The 22,402-nt window shown below is 42.1% G+C and overlaps 1 protein-coding gene across 1 annotated transcript in view; it reads right to left on the bottom strand.

Moving 5' to 3' along the window:
* Nucleotides 1-3,437: 3,437 nt before the first annotated feature.
* LOC146186253 (AP-4 complex subunit epsilon-1-like) overlaps nt 3,438-22,402 on the bottom strand; it is a 35,633-nt gene continuing 16,668 nt past the window's right edge. Inside the window, exons 14-20 of the mRNA XM_084607112.1 lie at nt 20,803-21,033; nt 20,247-20,336; nt 16,426-16,528; nt 12,197-12,332; nt 7,356-7,449; nt 4,175-4,246; nt 3,438-3,667 (exon numbers count right to left, since the gene is read on the bottom strand). Of these exons, the coding sequence (XP_084463238.1) occupies nt 3,533-3,667; nt 4,175-4,246; nt 7,356-7,449; nt 12,197-12,332; nt 16,426-16,528; nt 20,247-20,336; nt 20,803-21,033 (861 nt within the window). The 3' untranslated portion in view covers nt 3,438-3,532. The remainder of the gene's footprint in view (nt 3,668-4,174; nt 4,247-7,355; nt 7,450-12,196; nt 12,333-16,425; nt 16,529-20,246; nt 20,337-20,802; nt 21,034-22,402) is intronic.

The following is a 22,402-nucleotide window of genomic DNA, read 5'->3' on the forward strand; positions in this document are numbered from 1 at the left end:
ACGTGGCGTACGACGGACTATCTATAATTTTCGGTTCAGGTTAGGTCAATGTCCTCAGTTGTTCGGTTACAAATAGAACTCTGCGCGTCGCCTGCATCGCTATCCGCTATCGGCCTTGTTTTGCGGCACCGATATTGCAAGGTTCTGATCAATTTAAAAAGTACATCATGTGAACGTGACATTGAAGAAGTCGCTATCTGTCTGCTGAATTTCGGCGCGAATAAACGAGTGGTTCAACCAAGAAATATATAGGTACTTCGTGGCTCATATTTGGCACTGCAACTATCGACCAGTAGGTGCTAGCAGGTCGTGGGTAATGTCATGAAAAAAAAAAAGCCTTAGAAAAAATTACCTGTGTGCCTAATCGTAAAGGCGGTATGCACCGGGGTGCCGAACCGGAACTGGAACCGAAATCAAACCCAAATTTATGGCCGGAACCGGAACTGAACCGAACCCGAATATTTTCCGTCATCTTGGAACCGAACCGGAACAAAAAGGATGAACTGTTCTGAACTGATTCGCGGTATGGTTCCGACCCACGTTTGGTGGCGACTTACCTTTATTTTTTTCTTTTATCGCTGCTTGTAAAGCGCCTTCTCATTTATTTCTAAAGCGCCACTGCACAATGCAAAAATCACAACTGTACTGAAAAATTGGCCCTGGCAAAAAGATGAAAAAAAAAAAAAGGAAAATATATTGCCACATGTATAGCACCAATCTGGTGTTGGGCTATCATTTCATCCCGAATACGGGTGGCCGCTGCGTTACGCAATGGCTCATGAAGAAAGTTGCCCCCTTCCTAGCAGTGAAATAATGGTATATAATTTGTAAGTTGAGTTAAACATTTATATATATAAATATATAACCATGCACAACTCAAAAATGAAATGAATCTGTTAAAAAATGTTGATAATCATTTTATTTTCCTATATCATTTCACTACACCGCTATGAGTACGGCATGTGCATAGCAGCCGTATGCGGTGGAAGCTTTACCGAGACTCCAGAATAAGCCGACGCTGATGGTGGGAAGGCAGCCTTGTGCAGTAAATTACGGCTTGCTATTTGTATCTGTATTTAGCACAAAGATGATTCCATAAGTCGATTTCCCCATTTGCCTTTTATTCCTTTAGCAATGTCTGCTTGTTTTATTCCCCTTGGTAAGTTAAACTATGTCAAGAGTGAAGCTCCGATGTTCAAATGTGAAGACTGGGTGGAGCAAAAAAGTGAGTGGAATTAATGGCAGGAGCAATTATTCAGAAGCTCTATTTGGTGTGCTATCGTTGTGGCCTGTACAACTAGGGTGTCGAAAAAAAGAATGCATTTCATCGCTTCATCCACCATCATTGATGCGAATACCCAAGACGAGAGGACATTTTTCCGGGATTCGATTCCATATCCTTGGGCATAGTAGTCGAGCGCCCTAACCACTGCATCACCACGGTAGGGAGGTGGGAATGCACTTCTTAGCAATTCCTTGAGAGTAGCGAAGGCTGAGCTTCATGTATGAATAGCAAGCGGAATGCGGGCATACATTAGACGTGACTTTAGCCACAGGCCTACAGTTACGTCCGCCGCAGCTTTACCGACAATCGAATGGGTACATTAGATCTATCTTTATGGACACCTTGAAACAATTTATACTGGATTCTGCAATAGGGCATATACTGCTGTGCAATTCTGGTTTAATTTTATTTACAAATACAGTCAAAACTTCATTTAGCAAAACCCAATTTAACAAAGATATCCCGATTCCCTTTCAGACGCTCATATGATCCAAGGCTTTCACTAGCTCAAAACAGCAAAAACAGTTTCGCTGTACGTGCCTATTTAACAAAGTTTTTATCGAAAAATGAAGGTTACAAAGTCTATATTTGGTCTATTTTGTAGAAAACAACCAGAAGTGTATTGACTGCAATCCAACGGTAACATCGTGGAGCAACTCTGTCCCATTTTTGTCAAACTGTGCCCCAGAAAACAGGAGTTATATTGATTTGAATTTACGAGGTTTAGCCAGCGGTAGAAAGCCTGCCCATTGACTGAGCGTCAGCAGCGGGGCCGCGTGCCGACACTGGGTCAAGTGTTGGATGCCCTTCATCTGCTGCAACTGTTTGCCAGAACACATGAAAAATCCGTGCAAGTCCTCTGGTACCCTTCTTGCCAAGGTAAAATTATTGTTGCTTCTTTTCATAAGAGTTATCGGTATCTATCGTTTATGTGGGCTGCAATTTCACTGTAGCACGATAGCATAATGGGCAAGCTGGAATTGCATTTTTAAATGACAAAACAGTGCAACTTTCGTGGTCCTTCATTTAGGTTGCGCTGTTAAGTGCTTTCAAAACGCAATTTCATTTTCAGCACATTCATGCTTTGCAAATATGATGCTGCAGTACTTCCTTGATGCCACTGCAGCACATAATAAACGATTTTGTCACAGTAGGTGACTGAGAAATGCCTCCCTCAATTTACTGTCGTTCCCGATTTAACGAAATAATCCGAGTGCCCCCTCAACTTCGTTAAATCGTGTTTTAACTGTACCATGTGAATTCTAAAATAAACAATGCAAACAATGTTTGATGTTTTTAATTATTAATTTTTGTTTTTTCACGGACCAAGTATTAGTTATTTAAAGTCATTTTTTCCCATATTTGTATCAATTCATTCGAAAATTTCAACAATCATACACCTGTAATTGAGCAAGCATAATCTCTGTGGCATGGTTTTGCATCATTGAGCAAGGTTGCAGTACATAGTTTGAGAGTTTGAATTAGGTGGATGCTGAAGCTTCGCCTTAAGAGTAAATGCGATGGCACATTTAACACCATCTTTTTGTTCTGCAATTTTGTTTTACACCATTGGTTTTTTGGAAAGGGAGGGCACAGTATCTATCCCAATTTTTGTGGATACGTACAGTTCATTTGTAAATTGGTTTATAAGAAAGGAAAGGTACAGTGTTTGTCACAGTTCTCAGTGGACAGCTGAACCTCCCCATCCCACTGCAAGGGAAGGAGTTTGTGGTCAAAGGTGAAGGTTGTTGCCGAAGAAATCCAAAGTTGCACCCCGAGTAGTAGGTTTATGCTCTAAAACTATTCACTCTCAGTTAGGTCTCACCTCAAATGCAGACTGCTCATGATAAAAAATTACTGTGATGCAAATGGTTTTTGGCAGTTTTCTCCGATTAATTTGATAATTTGACTTTCAGTTAATTTTCACTTTATTTCTGGTCCCTAGATGGCTGAATTAACGAGAGTTTACTGGAATAGTAAATTTACTATATGCGGCAGTTTTCTCCGATTAATTTGATAATTTGACTTTCAATTAATTTTCACATTAATTCTGGTCCCTAAATGGCTGAATTAACGAGAGTTTACTGTAACAGTAAATTTACTATATGTGTCATATATCACGTTGGAGCAGACATGGCACACCACTGATGCAGGAAGGTACATACAAGCTTTATAGTCAAAACTTTATATATTACAGACTGTAAAAAACAGGCACTGTTGTTCCCCTATTTGCCTTTGTGGAGTTCATTAGCTGTGTCTCTTCAGCTCAATCCCCCAGAGTTCAGAACTCTTAGAGACTGCTGCCTTCTGTTCAGGAGGCACCGTAGGTGATGGTACGTCAACATCTTTGGTGCTGGGTGATGGAGGACAGTCTGCATCAGGCTGGAAGACGATACAGAGATTAAGGGATAGCTCTACAGAAATATATATATATATAGTAATATGTTTTGGCCCACACTGTGATTGAATTTTCTGCAAAGGAGTCATCCTTTTACTTGTCTGTATCAGTTGTGCAGTTGTGCATAGAGTGGCTATGTAAGTGCTTTGCATCATAATGTGATGCAGAGAGTCCTACACTTTAATTAACCCCAACCTTATGAGTCTCCATTTATTGAAAAGTGATGATACGTTCGCGTGGACAGGATAACCTACGCATGCCCTGTCAAGCAGCAATTCTTTTCCACCATTTAGATGAGAAAGTGAAGGCCCCAAATTCTTGCTGGTGAATGCAAACATGGAACAAGAACACTCGAATTAAAACAAACGCTGAGAATACAAAGCTGCACCTAAAAAGTCCTCACTCATTTTTCGGAAAGCACAAACGGATATGATTAAACAGGCCCCTTAACCGTTTTTTGACAAACGCAGACTAATAAAACAAAGTCGTACATTTGCTGTCTTACTAGTTGAAGTAGATGAGAAGAGCGCTTTCATCAGTTCCATGTCTTCCTGCTTGGATTTCTGCAAAGTGTGAAATTGTACACGTTACATACTGCACGCAGTCTATACAAGCATTTTAATATTGTATATTGTAATATTGTAACAATATGGTAGTGGTTTCTAACGGAGCTCACCGCAGAACATAGCTTGGTTTTAACAAAAACATACCAATGTTACTAAGAAGGAAGTGCTGGCATTTTGTTTTTGTTGAAAAGTGGTATACCTAAAAAAAGATAAAATACACATCACCACAGTTTTGGAGTGTGAGTTGGTGAAATTTTGACACAGACTTCCAGCAAGAAAGTACACTAGTAGCTAACCTTCATGAGAAAAACATCTGTCCAAATAGCAGCACTACTGAAAGGCTGCCTATGGGAATTACATGCACAATATATATTAGCTCCCCGACACTTTTATCCGACTCAAAAACATTTCAAAGCAGCGTGCTATTCATGACCACTTAGTTTTGCATGTACAGTACGGTCTACTGTTAAAAAAAACATGAGATCACGTGGCCTAAACACTTTGCAAAGTGCTGCCGCCAACCACTGGCAAGAATGGATGGCATCAAGTGTATGGTCAGGAAGAGCAGTCAACCGTGCTTACTGCGTATAAACCTTGTACGATCATTTATTGCTGGCTCTCTCAGGAGCACTTTGTAAAGTGTGGCAGCAATGCAGCCTCGTGTTCCCTTTAACAGTGGACCATACTGTATATAACCTAAAACCTACACTGTTCTCTTTGGATTCCTTCTTCAATGACAGCTCCAAAATGGGAAGCAAAGTCTCCCTTGATGCAAACTTGGCAGAAATATTAATGCGTCTCTGTGGCTTTCTGCGCAGTCTGGAAATCACGAGGCTTCCGTCATCACACTGTGCTGATCAGCATAGCCGGGGACTCATGTGCAAATGTAGCCAAGAATGACTAGTAAATAACGAGCTTTATGTCCGGCACTGAACAAGCTTCGTTTGGTATTTGTTGCTACTAGAAAAGTACTACTATAAGTTACTGATACTGTTGACTAAAAAAAAAAGGTGCGACCTTCTAAGTTGTACCTGTTTTATTTTTTTTTTATTCAAACAGTTTATGGTAAAATCTTGATATAGAACCCCGCTATAGTAAACTCGGATATAAAAGTAAAAATGAAGTCCCAGTTCATCTTCCATAGACAACTGTACAATTTTCCCCCTTTATAGTAAATACGTTTTTGGTAAAAGTCGGTAATAGTAAAGTGCGCCTGGCTGCGGCGATGACTCCAACAATATAAAATCGCCGCTTGTGCACTGCCTAGAATCGCGAGAAATAGATATTTTTGTATTTGAAAAAAAAAAAAAAGAAAAGAAAATAATAATAATAACACCGTCTTTTTAAGTGGCTTTACCACCAGGCTTAGCAGCAGTCAGGAGAAGCCTACTTTACGGAGGCCTTGGAGCCGTGAGGGAAAGCATGCAGCGCGTAGGGGAAAAAAAAAAAAGAAACAAGTAAGGCTGTTTACAAACATGGAAAGGAGGCGGCGCAGTCCGCAGAGGCGGCGCAGTCCGCAGGCGCGGCGCGCTGTGTTCCCACCTATATATCTTGCACCGTGCCCGCCCCTCACCCCACCTACAGTCCACCATCCCGCCTCCTTTCTTTGTACTCCTGCTTTCCGTCTCTAGCGATTTCCGGTTGTCTCACACACTGCACCCATCACTTTCTTGCAGCCTGGTTAGGCTAATCACGCAGTCCGCATCCGACGGCAATGCAAAAACACCCACACAACACGCTTTGATTATTAAGGAAAATCGAGATTATCGACTACTTCGAGAGTGGTCGCTTCACAAAAATGGCCCTTGCGACAAAGTATGCCATCTCTAAGAGCAGCCTGACGAGGATACTTCACGGAGATGGACAAGCTGTGAAAGGCCTTCCAAACATCACATTTTGGTCCTCAGATAGAAAGACTGTGAGTAGCGGTGTGAGTAGCTGACCGCAAAGGTTCGCGCAAATGCAAACGAGAGAAGTGCACCAGGAAGAGGTTTGGGGAGGACAGGCTGACAGGCTGACTGTCCTCATTGGTTTAGCCCGTTATACTATGTGGCACGGGTAGAGGCTCTTTATTTTTCTTTCCTTTTCATGCCTCAACATAATATATGTCCTCATTAATAGAAATATGACGGGAAGCGAGAAATTGAAGCCGCTGGTGATCGGGAAATCTAAGAATCCACGACGGTGTTTCAAGAACATTGCGACCTTGCCCATTTCTCATCAAGCCAATGGCAAGACGTGGACGATGCATGTTTCTTGCGAGAGAACGGGAAAAGTTTTGTTCCTCCTTAATAATTGCCCTGGACATGAGACTGTGCCAGGCTTCAAGTCTATACAGCTAGAGTTCCTGCCAGCGACTGCTGAAGCTCATGGATCAGGGTGTGCTCCAAAGCAGTCAAGCCATGCTTCCGCAAAATTCTCCTTCTCTGGATGCTGCTATGCACTGATAAAGGGAAGGAATATGAGGTGGATGTATTGTGTGCTGTTTACCTCCTCAACGATGCTTGGCTGCAGGTTAGTGCAACAATGATTCCAAACTGCTTCAGGCATGCAGGATTTGCTTCAACTACAGAAAAGCTGTGTACATAGGATGAGCCCCAAATGCACGATGCAGCCGAGGGAGATCTGCTGGCCAACTGCGAAACCATGAGTATCCAATTTGACGAGTATATGGAGATCGACAGTGATGTGGCAACGTGACCAGAAAATACCACGGAAAGCATTGTTCCTAAAGCGTGCTCCATCTGCAGATCCCCCTATGAAAGCAAAGACGAAGAGGAAGGGCCCCAAAATGAGATCACTGACTCTGATCCTGCGGTGACACCAGTGCAGGCCGAATCGGCAGTCCGAATGCAGAGGCAAATGAGGAAAAGGTTCGAAACTGCATTTGCACGGCCAAGCATGGACTCCTTCCGTGCCTGACGACAACAGGTCAGAAGCAGAAAAGACAGAATACTAGTTTGTTTACATTGCGAATACTAGCCTGTCTACTTGTAAAATATGTATGTAACTGAAAACAGTGCATAACATGTCACATGGAAAATAATTCGGTGCCTATGTAGCACAGCGTCATGGAATATAACATAACGGCTTGCAAGCCACATACCTCAGTAACAGCGTCCTCGAGTTTAACAGCCTGGTGCTCTTTGCTCTCACTTTTTTTCCGGCCCTGAGCTGACCACAGGCTTGTCTTCAGGGAGCTGCACACAAGAAACAATGGCATCACCTATCAAGTAAGGTAGAAATTAATGACTTAGAAAACGGCTTAAAATCCCACAGCAACTCGGGCTATCAGGGACAACGTAGTGAAAGGCTCCCAAAATTTTCACCACCTATGTTCAGCATCGTACGGTACACGGACACCGAAAAGTGGCCGCCTTGGCCTGTATTTGATCCCATGCCCTTTGGTTTCAGCAGTCGAGTGCCGTAAAGCCTGAGCTACCCCAGAGGGATGGTAGAGAGTGAGAATCTGGCAGTATGAAGCCCATCAAGTCAGCAAGCGTGGGCTAGTTATTAAAAACTTGCATTGCGAAATTAAACAGCACTTCAAGAATTGCACAGTTCTCACTAAAACTGGAAGAAGAAGATTTTTTTTTTTTTTAATTATATTACACAGACATGTGCAGAATACATTTAAGGAGTGGCAAGCTCCAAGGATGCAGGATCGAACCTCGGCTGCAGCGGCTGCTTTTTGATGGAGGCGAAAAGCAAGGTGCCCGTGTGCTGTGCGATGTCGGTGCACGTTGAAGAACGCCAGGTGGTCAAAATTTCGGAGCCCTCCACTACGGCATCTTTCATAGCCTGAGTTGGTTTGGGACGTTAAACCCCACAAACCAAACCAAACCAACCAACCAACCAACCAACCAGGAGTGTCAAGATCGTAAGTGTGTGTTGCAGATAACATTTTTCTGGGGTAAACAGTCTCATCATCAACAATAACTGATAGATGTACTAGCAGTAGGAAGATTAAACTGATCCCGAAAGCGACATTATTGTTTTAAACCAGGGCAGCTATAGAACACTGCAACCAGAAAGTGCAACTGTGATAAGCGCAGACTCTCGTACTGAGCATAATAGAAGAAATAGAATATTAAACATTCTTCTGTCGTCCGTTTGACTTTCCTGCTGACTATTCATGGTACTAAGGCCTTGTTTGCTTTTTTTAGCAACACCTGGCTTTCAACACCTAGTTGCAACCTTGGCTACGCCACTTGGTAGTGTTCAAAAGCTGCCTAACCATATATTTTACGTTTTCACAATTTTTCCAGCTTTTGAAGTTATGTAAGCAAATATGTGTAATTATGGAGCACGCTCAGCACTGATATACAAGTTTGAGGACGTTTACGTCAGAAAGTAAGATGCATCACTGGCAACGTTTACATTGCTTATTGCTTTTTGGCAATTAAAATATTCCTTCCTTAAAAAAATATCACAACCCTAGCAACGACTTTCAGTAACACTTCTGTATGCTGATGTCAGCTAAGTTCAAGTCAAGTCCACTTATATCGGCCACAGTTCTAATGAATACTCACCTATTACAACTGAGAGTTGAGGTATCGTTAAAATACGAGCCAAAGCTGGAAACTATGGCACAGCACCCCAAATAAAATAAACTGCTAGTAGCTGTGGCCACACACCTTGGTTATAATTAGGTGACATAATTTCGGGTGTTTATTTCTGAGAAAATTCGGTGCCTGTTTATTGGCATTTACTTTGTTTTTGGAAATCGGTGTTTTCCGTCTAGTTGTACAGATCTCAAACACTAAAAGATGCCGATTATCCGTGAAAAATTTCTTATTGTTCACAGAAGGGGAGATAGAAAAGAGCACCAATGATTTTATGTTGTTGGTACACGTGCTGTGTAAAGTTGGTTAAAGTAGGAGATCTTTTAGTACCATGTTCACTTGATTGCATTAGCATGCTTATTTTGACAGCACCCACTTCGAAAATTTTGGTTCAGCATCCGTCCTTGACATGTCAAAGGAAGTCGCAACAATATGGGCTAGTCGCATGCAATCAGTAACACTTGCTACTAATGACATACACCTTCCTAGGATCGAGCAGACTGCTGGTGGCCATAGTTGATTGGCTATGCCCATGCCGGTATTTGAAACAGGAAACAAGCCCTGTGGCGACATTCTCATCGACATGGGTTTAAAATTTGCCTGTTTTGTTACGAGTGCCTTCTGAATGTCTGAAAAGCAAAGGAACGGGGAAATTTTTTCGGCGAAGACAGCCTCCCTGTAACCTCCGCACTCCTATAAACTGGTGGACATGAATTTCGGTTTTAACTGATTCTACATTTTACAGCTGGACCCTGTTATAAGGGACGTGCATGTAACAGGCTATCAGGTATAAGAGACATCATTCACCCAAATGATTGGCCGCCCTGTGACTTTCATTAATTGGACGTCTTTTTTAACAGATACTATTGGATGTAGAAGACCATTAGCTATAAAGAACGAATCAGCCTTAATGTCTGGTACTCAGTCTCGCTTGTAAAGACATTTTAACATTAGATGTGGCACCATCCATTGCCAGGTTCAGTAGCGCTACAGTGAAAACAAAAGAAGAGAGACACACCTGTGCCATCATTATTAATTATAACTTCAGCAAACAAAGAGCAGGTCAATCAGCTATGAAATGACCTTTTCAAAGAAATGAATGCCGCTTTTCTCTGAATATGAAAACTACAGCTGCAGTTTGAACATAATGTGCGTGACTGTAAGGTATTTTTTTTTAAAGTAGGCTCAACTGTACATGAATAAATAGGCACCCAAAATCGTTCGGAAGGTGTAGTTTGTCCATCCTGCCAGTGAATTATAAGGGCCAGACATGCAGCCTTGGCTTTCACAGTGCAATGATTACCTTGCTCCAAAAAATGCCAGGAGTAGAAGAAAGGTTATGGAAGCATCAGGAAGTATATGTTAGTACAATTCCTACAGAAGATACATCCTACTGATTGAAAACCCAATAACCAACTGCAGGCAATCACAAGTGATTACCCACAACTAAAAGGCATCAATACTAGGAATTAGCTGATGGTTAAGCATGTTTTTAGAAATTCGCCACGGTTCTCCCACTAATACTATCTCTACATGCCAACTTCTACTGCCAAATTTTTACCACAGATGAACAAATATTGAGATGATGACTAGCAAAATAATTTTTTTCGTTCTCCTTCTCACTGGCCCCACATAGTTTTGTGTAAAATTAAATGGAAAGCAATGACAATCCTCAGCAATTTTTTTTTGCTTCATTTATAAAATGATGGTCGATTAAAGTGTCATCAAGCCACATGTGAGTATGGTGCGCAAGCACGTTTGGTTGCACTCCTGTTTCAGTTCGAAACTCAGTTGTTTTCAGGTCAAGCCTGCTTCATACCATGATTGAAGCAATCGGTAACCTTTGCGGTATAGTGGTTTATAAAATTTTGGGATCACTTAACGGATTCACTCCACTACACACCAGTACACACTCCAAGAAGTGTTCTTTTTTTTTGCGTATTCACTTTGTGGAAATTTTATGCTAATAAGGCACTTCTAAGCCCTGCAGGAAATGCAAACGTTTTTATTCAGGATTATTCTATAGAAATAAGCTGTTCTCAATATAAACCAGTTCACAGTAACTAACTAAAAAACATTTATCTGCTGATTAGGATGTCCAGGCGATAGAAAACTTTCTTAGTGTTGTAGGGGCAGCTGGCAGCTATAACATAAATAGCAAGATTAGCCCTTGCAGCTTTAGTCAATGCAGGCGGTCAGCACAGACGCGGCAGATTCGAATTGTGCTCTACTTTGTGGTAGTCGAAGTGATGCGGATGTAGATACATGCAACCCACCATCTATCTGTTGTTTGAAATTTGCCCTACAAGTTCTGTCAACTTATAGGGCCTCTCAATAGATGGCGCCATGTCCTTGCATCTTTTTTTTTTTTTTTTACATAAGTAGTTTTGAGAGTGGCAGGGAGTGAGTTTACGAGTATTGTACATGGGGACTGGCAACACGAGTGCATATGTGGCAGCCCAAGTTATCTTGAGCATGGCAGTGAAAGGGTTACAAGAAGTACAGAAACCAAATTTTGGTGGCATTTGTCTTCTGGTTAATGATGTGTAAGACAATACTGTACGCATATAGATCACCGCATAATTTTTGCCTATGACCGCTCAGCAATTTATGATTAAGTTTCTTTCCTCCCCAGTTTCAGTTTCGATTTCAGCAGCTAGTAACTGGCTGTGATGTCACAGTCAAGACTAGAACATGCGTGGCATAAAAAATAGCAAAATAATTGTGGACTCTTCACTTTTTTTGATTCCTGTTCCTGAGGAAGGCTGGCATTAGCGTTGCAGGGAATTCAAAGGATGCAGAAACGATCATATAGCTGTTTCTTTTTTTACCCCTTACGTGACCTAAACTTGACTTTGACATCACAGTCATTGATTGGCTGCTGAAACTGAAACCGAAACGGGTGAGAAAAGAAATTCGGTTATAAATTACTGAACGGTCGTAGGTGAATACCACGTGGTGATCCCTGTACAGTAATGTATTGCGCACCATTACGAAGGGTAAACCACAAACACGAAAATCAGGTGTCTATACTCCTTTGAGAGAGCAGTGTTTTCGCGAACCGCTGAGCATGAATCAATGGTGCCATGCAGACTACAACACGAGGAAAGACAAGTCATGCTGGACATCTGGCTGCAACCGCGGTGTTCGTGTCGCCACAAGATCAAAACCCTCTTGCGGCCGTTAATTGCTTTTTTTTTCCCTCTCAAACTAAGAGAACCGGACAAAGCTTTTTTATCGAAATTGCTGACTATGGGCTAGTGCTGGCGCCCTAAGGAGAATTAGTAATTTCGGCACACCTTTCCTAAAACATTGGAAATTTCATCCCAACATTCTTGACTGCGGGTGAGCATTGTAATATGAAGCATGTGCCCAGTTGTACCTCTCCGCAGTTGCCACATCGGAAGTGAAGGAATGGTAGTCTGGCGAAAAAAGGTCCATATCTGATCCTGTGCGGACAGCTGATGATTCGGCCATGTCCGAAACTGAACCGCCAGCAGCAGAAGCGTTTCTCACATCTGAAATGTAGAATAAAGAGGAAACATCAAGACGAATACTCAATAATGATAAAAATGAAAGACAGTAAGAGTGCAAAGGCAAATAACTAGAACAGTTTCAACAGGCTATTGGTTTTACACTGAAAATCAAACTATATTCCAAAGACTTTTTTTTTCCTTTTCACTACAATTAGTGATGAACTGCTGGGAAATTCTTTTCAACAGCAGAAAACATTATTTGCGCATATGCTGCTTTTTTTTGAACGTGCAAGCACATTAGGCAGACATTCGTGAACCTGACCTCGTTTAATTGGAACACCCACTTTTTTTTCTTTTGTACGAACTCAATGTTTAGTCCCATAAACCTTCGCTCCCAAGAAAACAAAGTGTGCATAAAAAGGCTCCTTCTAACTGAACTCCATGCAGTTTTTTAAACAAATTTTCGGCGTTTTTGAGTTGAAATAATCAAGAGTTTATTGCACTCTGAAAATTTTGGGAAACGCTCAAAGGGAGCAAAACTGGATTTTCTGCATCCAATTTTTTTTTTTGCTGCATCAGAAGGTTAGCTGTCTAAAGAGGTCGATTCCATAGCAGGTACATTAAAAACCCCGCAGAAACTTTTTACCAACAATTTTTAGATGCTGGAAGCTACGATCAGCGAGCACAATGGTGGCTGTGTGCAAGCAAAGATGTGCTGAAAACTACCAATATAAATTTTATTCACCCTAGACTGTTTTTAAAGTATGGAGTAGTGCCGACTTCAGTTTCCAAACTCAAGGCTCTTATGGCTCGGGATATACTATACGAAAGTTGTAGTGGACTGCAGTTATTGTTTCATCCACAATATTCAAAACCGTGTGACAAAAAGCTAAAAGCAAATCATCAGTGATGCGAAAGGAGAGTTGCTCTTTACTGAAGGGCACAATAGAGAAAGCACAAAATTTAATACTACAATACGATAAGTGCTCTCAAAAAGTATTGAGCACTGCGACACTTAAGGGAACAAGTGATAGTTTCACAAGATGTGGTCATGCAGTGGGCTGCACTGATAATGGTAGTGTTTTACCTCTGTGATCTCAAACACACTCACCATTAGCATACAGTCAGAAGCAACTGCTGTATGTTAAAAAAAGAAAAAGAAAAAAACCTGACACGGATTAGAAATCCTCCTTTATCAAGCCAAATAGTCGTGCCTGCATGGCCTTGGTGTGGGGGTCTGATTCAGGATCGAAGGGCCCTGGTTTGCTATTCCCATCTTCCCCTCCCATCTGAAAGGGGCAGCTCAAGTGTCATGCTGTCTCATGATGTCGCACAACCTGCCGACCATGCCACCTGTCAGTTATGATTTGCCGAAGGCATGCTCATGGCTTTTTCACTCACTGTGCTGATAACGCAGATGATGGCAGCAATGTCAATGCACTGGATTTCATATGCAAAAAGGGGCCTTTAGCACTGCTTTTTTAGAACCCCCTGGATAGGTACGCTTTATTTCAAAGCAGATATACAAGCATCCCTCAAAACTCCCTACAAAGTTGACCCAAGGCACCAGCTCTAGGTGAAAGTATTTAACAAAAGGTGACCATCAGACAGTGAACAGCCTAATCATCTGTGGGCAAGCTGACAATGTTAAAAAAAAAAGTCTGCCGACTCTTCACTCAATCAACACTACTACAAATGTTAAGTCTGTTAGCTTGATTGCAGATTGCCTGACAGATTGACAGATTGCCTCAAGAAGAAGCGGATCAGGGTCTGACTGTGACTCACAAAGAGTTTCCTTGTTTTTTTTTCCCAAGAAGTGGAGCAACAAAAAGTAATTTCGCAGTGCATCTTAAACTAGTCTTGGGGCCTGGTTTTTAAGTTTCAACCCTGTAGACAAGTAGCACATAGTTGTTTGGTCTAGAAAAGGGCACCACCAAGAAGAAAGAGCCAGTGGCTGAAATCTATTTTATCAACAAGTTTTCAACACTGATGACTGGCGGGCAGGCGCGAAGCTGCATGCCACATCAGCTACTAAGGCCACCTCAAGGTGGGTTAGGTGGAAGAATACTCCAAACTTACAAATCCATCTACTTACAAGCATGCAGACTCAACGCAAAACAAAAACTAACCTGTGACAGTCAATTCGGTTAGGCAAAGGCCAGATGGTCATACTTGAAATTGCTGACAAGAATACTATATTTTTGGTTAGCTCTTGACAGACAGCTTTGGGGCAAGTTTTAAAAGAATAATACATTCACATTAACTATTCCCATCTCGTAAATCCTCAGGACTTACCTTTTTCGCCAATTGCTCGAGAATTAGACCTCTGAAGTCAACAAAAAATGCTTATGACCAATATCACAATTTCAGTGCCAGCATAAATCATACTACAATGGGACCCCCCTAAACATTTGAGTTTGTCAACATGTCGCAGTGTAGTCTTAGGAATGGAGAACACTGCCTTTGACCATAGAGTAGGCGGCTAGCACGGCTGTCGCCCTACAAACGGAGAACACTAACTTAGGTCATTGAGTAAGTAGGTGGCTAGCATGGCTGTCGAATGGTTTGCTAGAACACACTACAAGTATCTCACGAAGCAAAAAAGAACAAAAATTAGTTTGCCAATTTCTTGCGGAATGCAGCTGGCCATAGAGCGCTTTTGCCATCTGGCTGCATACAGGCCACAGGCATAAAAGCTGGTAAATGGGAGCACAAGAAAGGGTAGCAGGAAAAAGGGGGCTAACTTGCTTGAAACTGGCTGATCAGATTATAATTGAAACTGAGGAGGTAATGGCTTGGCTTATGCATTCCCTGTAAAACATATGGAAGCCAGCTGTCAAACTGTGCCTCGGAGTAAACCAACCGGGGAGGCACAAGGCGGCCTATCAACTCTCAAAACACAGCACCTGGAACACTACGCTGGCTGTCGCACCATCACCCATACACAAGCGGCAACACTTGAGTTCATCACCGGCAAGGTGAGACACATGCTTATCACAGAACCAAGGCATAAGAAAAGTGCTCAGTACACAAGCGAAAGGATGAACTGCCCATCAAAGATCACTGAAGCAATACAGCACGCACACATACACCAATGTAAGTCACAATAAAAATATAACAGAGAAAGCACATGATGCATTCTACTTCTGGCCTGCCACATTCCAGCCCTCCTTGGCAAAGAGAACATGGACTTTTGGTACATAGCTGAAGAATCAATCTGACTGGGTCTACGCCACTGTCAGGAAGAAAAGGGAGAGCATCATATGCAACACATGTTTTCCAAGTAGTAGTCAAGAGTTTGACGGAAATCTGTCTGGTCAGACATGGCCGAATTTGAACAAGAAAACCGCCTTCCCTTCCTAGATTTCCTGGTCAAGCGAAAAGAAAATCACCTTTTGTTCTCAGTGCACCGAAACCCTACGCATACAGCCCGGTACCTAGATTTTAATTCAAATCATCCAGTTGCACACAAAGCCTACGTCGTAACCTCACTGACTAAACGTGCGACACGAGTCTGCAAGGACCAAGAAAATATAAAAAAGGAGTTTAAAAGAGTGCGCTAAGAACTTTCAGCTAACAGTTATTTGAGCCACTTCGTATCAAAGATACAAGAACGAGCTGAGCATCCGGCGACTGCTGATCGTAGGACTTATCGAACACAAGAAAGCATTCCGCACGTGCATAGCATCAACGAAGCACTGTCTCATGTGTTTTCAAGATACGACTTGCGCGTGGCCCACATGCCTGTCAGCAAGCTGCGGAATCAGCTAATGAATGTGAAAGACCGATTGCCAAATGAGCAGTTTCAAGGAGTTATCTGCAAGATACTATGCCCGAACTGTAATCATGCCTACATCGGTGAAACAGGAAAGTTCTTAAGACGCAAGAAAGATCATCAACGCTATGTGAAAAACAACAAGAATGCCACAAATATGCTCACAGGCCATGCACACGACACTGGCCATCAGATTGACTGGGACAATGCCTCCATCTTATGCATAAATTTATGCAAAAATTTCATTTCATTGTGTTCTCCAAGTAGAGGAGTGCATAAGAAAGGTCCGCTTAACACTTCTCTGTGGTGTGCTAAAGGCAAAAGAATGTTCCGTTCAAATGAACACATGGGCACACTTGCCTTCCAAGGTGACTGCGGCAAATGCTCGTGGTCTGTAAGGCGCTGCACCTTCCTCGAGAGCCTTGCACACATAGCCATCCAGAAAGGACAAGGTTGTGTCAACCTGCAGCAGCAAAAAATTTTAAGACGACAGGTGCCGTGCAGGACAAGTCAAACTGGATTGAACCTGTCGGCTACAGAGAAGAGAAGGCCTTGCCAACAGATTGGGAAGACAGATAAGAAACGTGGCACGAACACGAGTTTGTTTTAGGCAATTGAGATGACAAGTTCAGTTAGTTTTAATGTCGTGCTCAAACCTTGACAAACTTCAACCTTTATACAGTAATTGCATTTGATTCCGCTTCAGCCTACTCGTAGCCTCATCATATACGTTGAGTTTTCAAAAAGAAAAAATTTTGTTACATATATTATAATGTCTAAGACTTAAATATCCTTGACTGCAACACAACATACATTTTTACCCTTGTGTTTGGCACATGAGAGCTTCAGCTACTTATGCACTATGAAATGCAACAAAATGCATTTAAGGCAGCATGCCTATGTTAGTTTCCAATATTCTAGTAATAAACAGAATAATTAAAAAATGACCTTGACAATGAGCTGCTATTGCACATGTGGTGTGGGTCCTTCCTTTTTGGGTAAAGCCTGACTTTACACAATTGCTCACCCCTTCCCCCTGTACGTATACTATCTTGAAAATTGGGTTTAACCATACTTTTACCCGCAGTCGAAGACGGTGTAGTTTTTTGGGACACAAAGTTGGAGACAAGCACAAAAATAAGAACATATTTTAGACTTAATCCAGACTGGGTGCCCTCACTTAGCTGACAAATTTAAGCCACTTTTGAAAGTTGTTGACATCACTCTATTAGGCACTGCCTACATTAATGACATGCTCCTCCAAGGCTCTAGTGCATTTTAAACGGTTGCTGCGGTGTTTGAGCGAATGTCTGAATGTTTTGGCAGTGTAAAAAAAGCAGGCATGTCTTGTGCAAATGTAAAAAAGCTGTAAGATGGCAATGTATGCTATAAAACAGCGGCAATAAATGAGAAAAAGAAAGAAAAGATTTTGAATTCATAACCAGTTTCGCAGCTCAAATTTCCATTTTTATGTTGTTCATGAAAAAATTCAAGAAAAAAAGAATGTTTCGTGTCTCACAAAAAAAGAAAAACGGTTATAAAAAATTGTCAACTGTCAAAAAAAACAGGTATGAATGCCTAAATTGAGCAACCTGTTCTGTACTAGAATTCTAGCTGAGAAAATTTCCCTCAATTTGTACCCCGCAAATTCTTGATAGACAAAAAAATGCAATAGTAGATGAAAATTAGTTCAGCTCACTCCTTTTTACATGAACATAAAGGGACTATTAAAATGAGTTCAACGTAGCACGAATGCAACTTCTCAGGGATGCATACAAATACAGTAAAAGCTCGGTAATTCGAACTGCACAAACTGGAAAAAATTTTCGAATTATCCAATATTCAAATTATCGAACAGCCTCAAGAAAGCTGACAACAAGCATTTGCATTACGGTAAATTTACTGCATTCACTCGGGTAATGAACCCACTCTTTTGTCGCTGAGAATTAAAAAAAAAAAAAAGCACCTGTTGTTAGCGCGTCCCTCTGCTTCGCACTGTCGCAGTCCCCAGCGCATTTCTTTGCAGCATGCCAGACGCTGCACAGCGATAACATCATGACGCGAGTATCTGAACGCTGGTGGCTGCATTCCGATGGAGGTGAAAGGGAGAGGCATCCGTGTGGTATGCAATGACAGTGCACGTTAAAGATCCCCAGGTGGTCAAAATTACTCTGTAGCCCTCCACTATGGCCTCTTCCTCTCTCTCTCTCCCCTTTCACTCCCACCTTCCTTCCCTTATGGTTAAGGTGTCCACAGAACAAGTGTGACAGATGATGCACCTTTCCTTCCTTGTAAACCAAATATCATTATTATTATTGTTATTATTACGAGCATCTTTTCACATTAGCTCTGATGATGGCGGAAGGGGGGGGCTGGCAGAGTACCAGCGGCCTTGATTCCTTGCTGGCACTCATCCTTTGCAGTGCAACGCAGTAGCAGCAGCGTACACCAGCAGCCTGCATGGAGTGCGAGGCTTCACTGCACGGTGCAGTGAACGGCATTGATGAGTGTACATTTTGGGAGCGCGCAGACTACTCACTACCATCACTCGAAACGGCGTGAAATTACAATCGCTTAGCTGGCTGATGCGTGGCCAATGACTGAAGTTGTCACGGGCTGGCGCAGACAGTGCGAAGTTGGTAAAAGTGAAACTGAAACTATGTAGTCGGCCTATTAAGGTAGTGTTGGATGAGGCCATTTGTGTTTTGTCGCACTTGCCATTGCCCACATGTAAGAGGTGCGTGGTCTACTACGCAACATGTAGTTTAGGCTTGAGAAGTGCTATTTTGACTATCATGCAACTGTAACCGGATGCAGCTTAACCAATGCGAGACCTGTACCATCCGTCCGATGTCACATCCTTATATGGGGGCCAGCTGGGACCGCACTGACAGAAATACTTTTCCATATGAATTAACGGGGGTCAAATTTACCAGCATTGAGTTGTACTCTCTGAGGTCACTTGGAACAGACAGCAGGCAGTCACGGCTGCAACCCCCCTACCCTCCGGTGCTGCTGGCAGCTGCGCCGGTCATATAACGGTTAGGCTTTATCCATTCTTCCTCTGCTTGGTTTTACCTTTGTCCCTGTTATGGATGCGCGCAGCCGCGTAACTATGGCACCCTATAGTGGGGGCGTTTCTTTGGCCATGTGCTAGACACCAGGCCAGCCAGACGTGGGGCAGCACAGTTCGAATTATCTGTAGCAGAACCGGCTTGCGTTTGAATTAATGGGTTTTTATGTACACAGACCTCTATAGTGCTTGGCCAGACCAAGTATTGTAGTTCCAATTATCCGAAAATTGAAATTCTTGAGGTTTGAATTAACGAGTTTTCATTGTAACGGGCTTTGTGCAAGCATGCCTATTGTAGGATAGATATGGGAACAGGCTAATAAAAAGTCCAAAAAAGAATCATCTAGAATGAGGCGCAGATGATATTGGTGCATGCACAGGCGACAATGTTTGCCGAGAGGCGCGAGAGTTCAATGTCAAATGTTTGGAGCCAGATCTTACGCTCTAAAGAAGAAAAAAAAGCTGCTGTTGTCTCTGCGTGCACATCACATCAATCATGTGCATGGCCACCCATAAGCAATTACTTTTTTTCAACTCTTAGAATCGGAGGGGGGAGGGAGGGGGTGCTTACATTCACAAAAATATGGTATGTGGAGTACAGCAAGTGCAGAAGGAACCATTTCATTTAAGTTGTACATAAGGCGCCAAGAATGTCCACAGCTTTGTGCACAGTGATCAAATAGACAAAGAAGTTATGCAAGCCAGTAATCCCAAGGTGATGGTTCTTGTTAACAAGTTTTGTTGCACATCGTGTCGATGGTGACCTAAACTGAAAACCATTCCTAGAATTTCTAGTTCGTCCTGGAGCTCTTCACAGCTGATCTATCATGTCTAAGTGACATAAAGAAATCATGCAACAGGCTGATGTTTTTGCTGTCAGTACTTAACATCGCCTTTAAGACGATGCCAATTCACACACTAATAGCCTGTAGCATTTTGCCTGTCTGCCAAGTCAATCCTGCATTCTGCACTTCTCCTTAACTATCAGCAGAGTCTATCAACTGGCTCAGCTCCATTTCACGCTGACCACTGGTGCAAAAACTTTCGACAATGCAATCTGGCTGCTTGCAATGACGGTCACAACATTGCATCTTAGACACTTTCTCACCTTAATGTTGGACTCTTTCTGCTCTCCACTTGCAAATGTATCCTTTTTAAGGCAAAGAAGTTTGTTCAAGTTGAGAATTTCCTGCGTCCTCTGCACAAAAGGAAGATGGGGCAATGAAGAGTGCAAAACAACAAAGCTGGACCTCTGTCCAAGAAAATATGGGCATAGCTCAACATATCTAGATCTTCAACATTTCCTCCAATTTCACTTGCTTCACAGCAAAACCCTGTGAAAGTTAATCGAGAGTTTTACATTGTAAGCTGCGAGAACATGCCAAGGCTAAACAGGTGACATAGCTCAGCTAATTGTACTGCACGATATGACAAGAATCGACCTTTATTCAGCTGCAGAGGTAAATATGGCTTTGTACAGTGTATACATTCAATGTTGCTTCGACAACAAACAATCCTTGCATCAAAATAGGCCCCAGGAAAGGAATCCCCCTCTTCAGGAAAAGGAAAGAACAGAGAACATTTTCAAGACTGGAGCTCAAACTGCGTCAAAAAAACAGTTTTCCATCAATCTAATAAACTCCTTATTGCAATGCCTTACATACCTGCTTGATGAGGGGTGGTGTATCAAACCCATCCAGACAAGTCAGTGTTCCTATATGATCATCCTGGAGTGGACATTTCCAGCTGAGCAACAGCTTCAAGAGCGAGGTAAGGATGTACAAACGTAAAGAGCTGTGACTCGGAGAAGTTTCCAGAAGGGATGTCAACTTGTGAGCGGCCTCCGAGAACGACAAGCCGCTCGGTGCGCCGTCAGGCCTAACTTCTCCAAGAGCCTGGGAGGAGATAAGCAGAGCAGCAGTTACAGTGCAATCATCATGCCCGTACAAACCTCCTTCAAGCTCTCGACAGAAACAGAGAACTGTATCGACGAAACCTTGCTAAAAATGTGGCTGGCTACACCATGTGGACTAAACAAATAAAAACGAGAGGATAATTAATGACACCATTGTCTGGTACGACATGGTTTAGCATACTGGACTTTCATTTAGATACGACAGGGATTGGTATACAACCAATAAATTAAATATTTTACGACGATAACATTTTCTTTCAGCTACGAAGTTGCTGAGGAAACTACACAGCTTTTGTTTGTAAGTGCATCACTGTACGCGGGATAATGCTAATGAGTAATTACTCCCTTATGGGATGAACTTGACCTACTTTCGGCTCACCGCACTTAATGGCCTTGAGACGTTGTGCAACATCAAGAATATTGGCACATAGTACCATTGGCCAATACTGGGTATTATGTTGGCAATGAAGTGGCCCCATATTGGGCCAGACACTGCCAACACAGCATCAATATTGGGCTGAAGTATGTGCTGCCTGCATAAAGGCAAATTTTTCCACTGACATTACCTGCAAGGCAACATGAAAAGTGCAAAAAGGGGTGAATATGCTTGTGGCATTTTGTTTTTTTAATTGCATTTACTTTCCAAAAGTTTCATGTGCTCCCGATGAGATTGGTCAGATGGAAGCAAGGAAGGATGATGCCAGTTTTGGCGCAAGCTAGATTTTAGAGGTGTGCGAGTAAGGAAACTTTCGCAATATGAATTGAATATGAATATGAAAAAAAAAAAAAAAAAGATGCCTTCGAACACTCAATATCAGTAAAAATAAAGAAAATTAAAAAATAGCGAACATAGCAGATCTTTTTGTTTCAGAATATACATGTGGTACATCGGTGCAAATAAAATTAGACTACAACTGTGCAGAAGTGTATGCCATACTGAAAAATCCAGTATACATTTTATAGAGAATCCTGTATACCATCTACAGGAAGGGTTTGCATGAGAACAGGTGGAGCTGTGAAATCACTGCTGAATAAACTAAGCATTGCATTGAAAGTGCAGTGAATTTCAAAATTTTAGGTGCATTGGGTAATTTCTGAATATCTGAAAAATTCTGAATGTCAGTTTTTTTAACACAACTCGAATAACATGCATATTCAATTCATATTAGAAATTTCAGATATTTGCACACCCCTAATATTTATACATGTTTCCTTCATGCACTGAGCCAACCACATATAAAAAACTAGTAAACAGGAAAAGACTGAAAGTGGGCACTACAAGCATGTGCGAGAAATGATGACACATGTTCAAATGCAATAGAGAATGCATGACAAAGAGAGACATTTTG

Source organism: Amblyomma maculatum, chromosome 6, assembly GCF_055883805.1.
Source record: "Amblyomma maculatum isolate TAMU_Amacu chromosome 6, ASM5588380v1, whole genome shotgun sequence".
NCBI lineage: Eukaryota > Metazoa > Arthropoda > Arachnida > Ixodida > Ixodidae > Amblyomma > Amblyomma maculatum.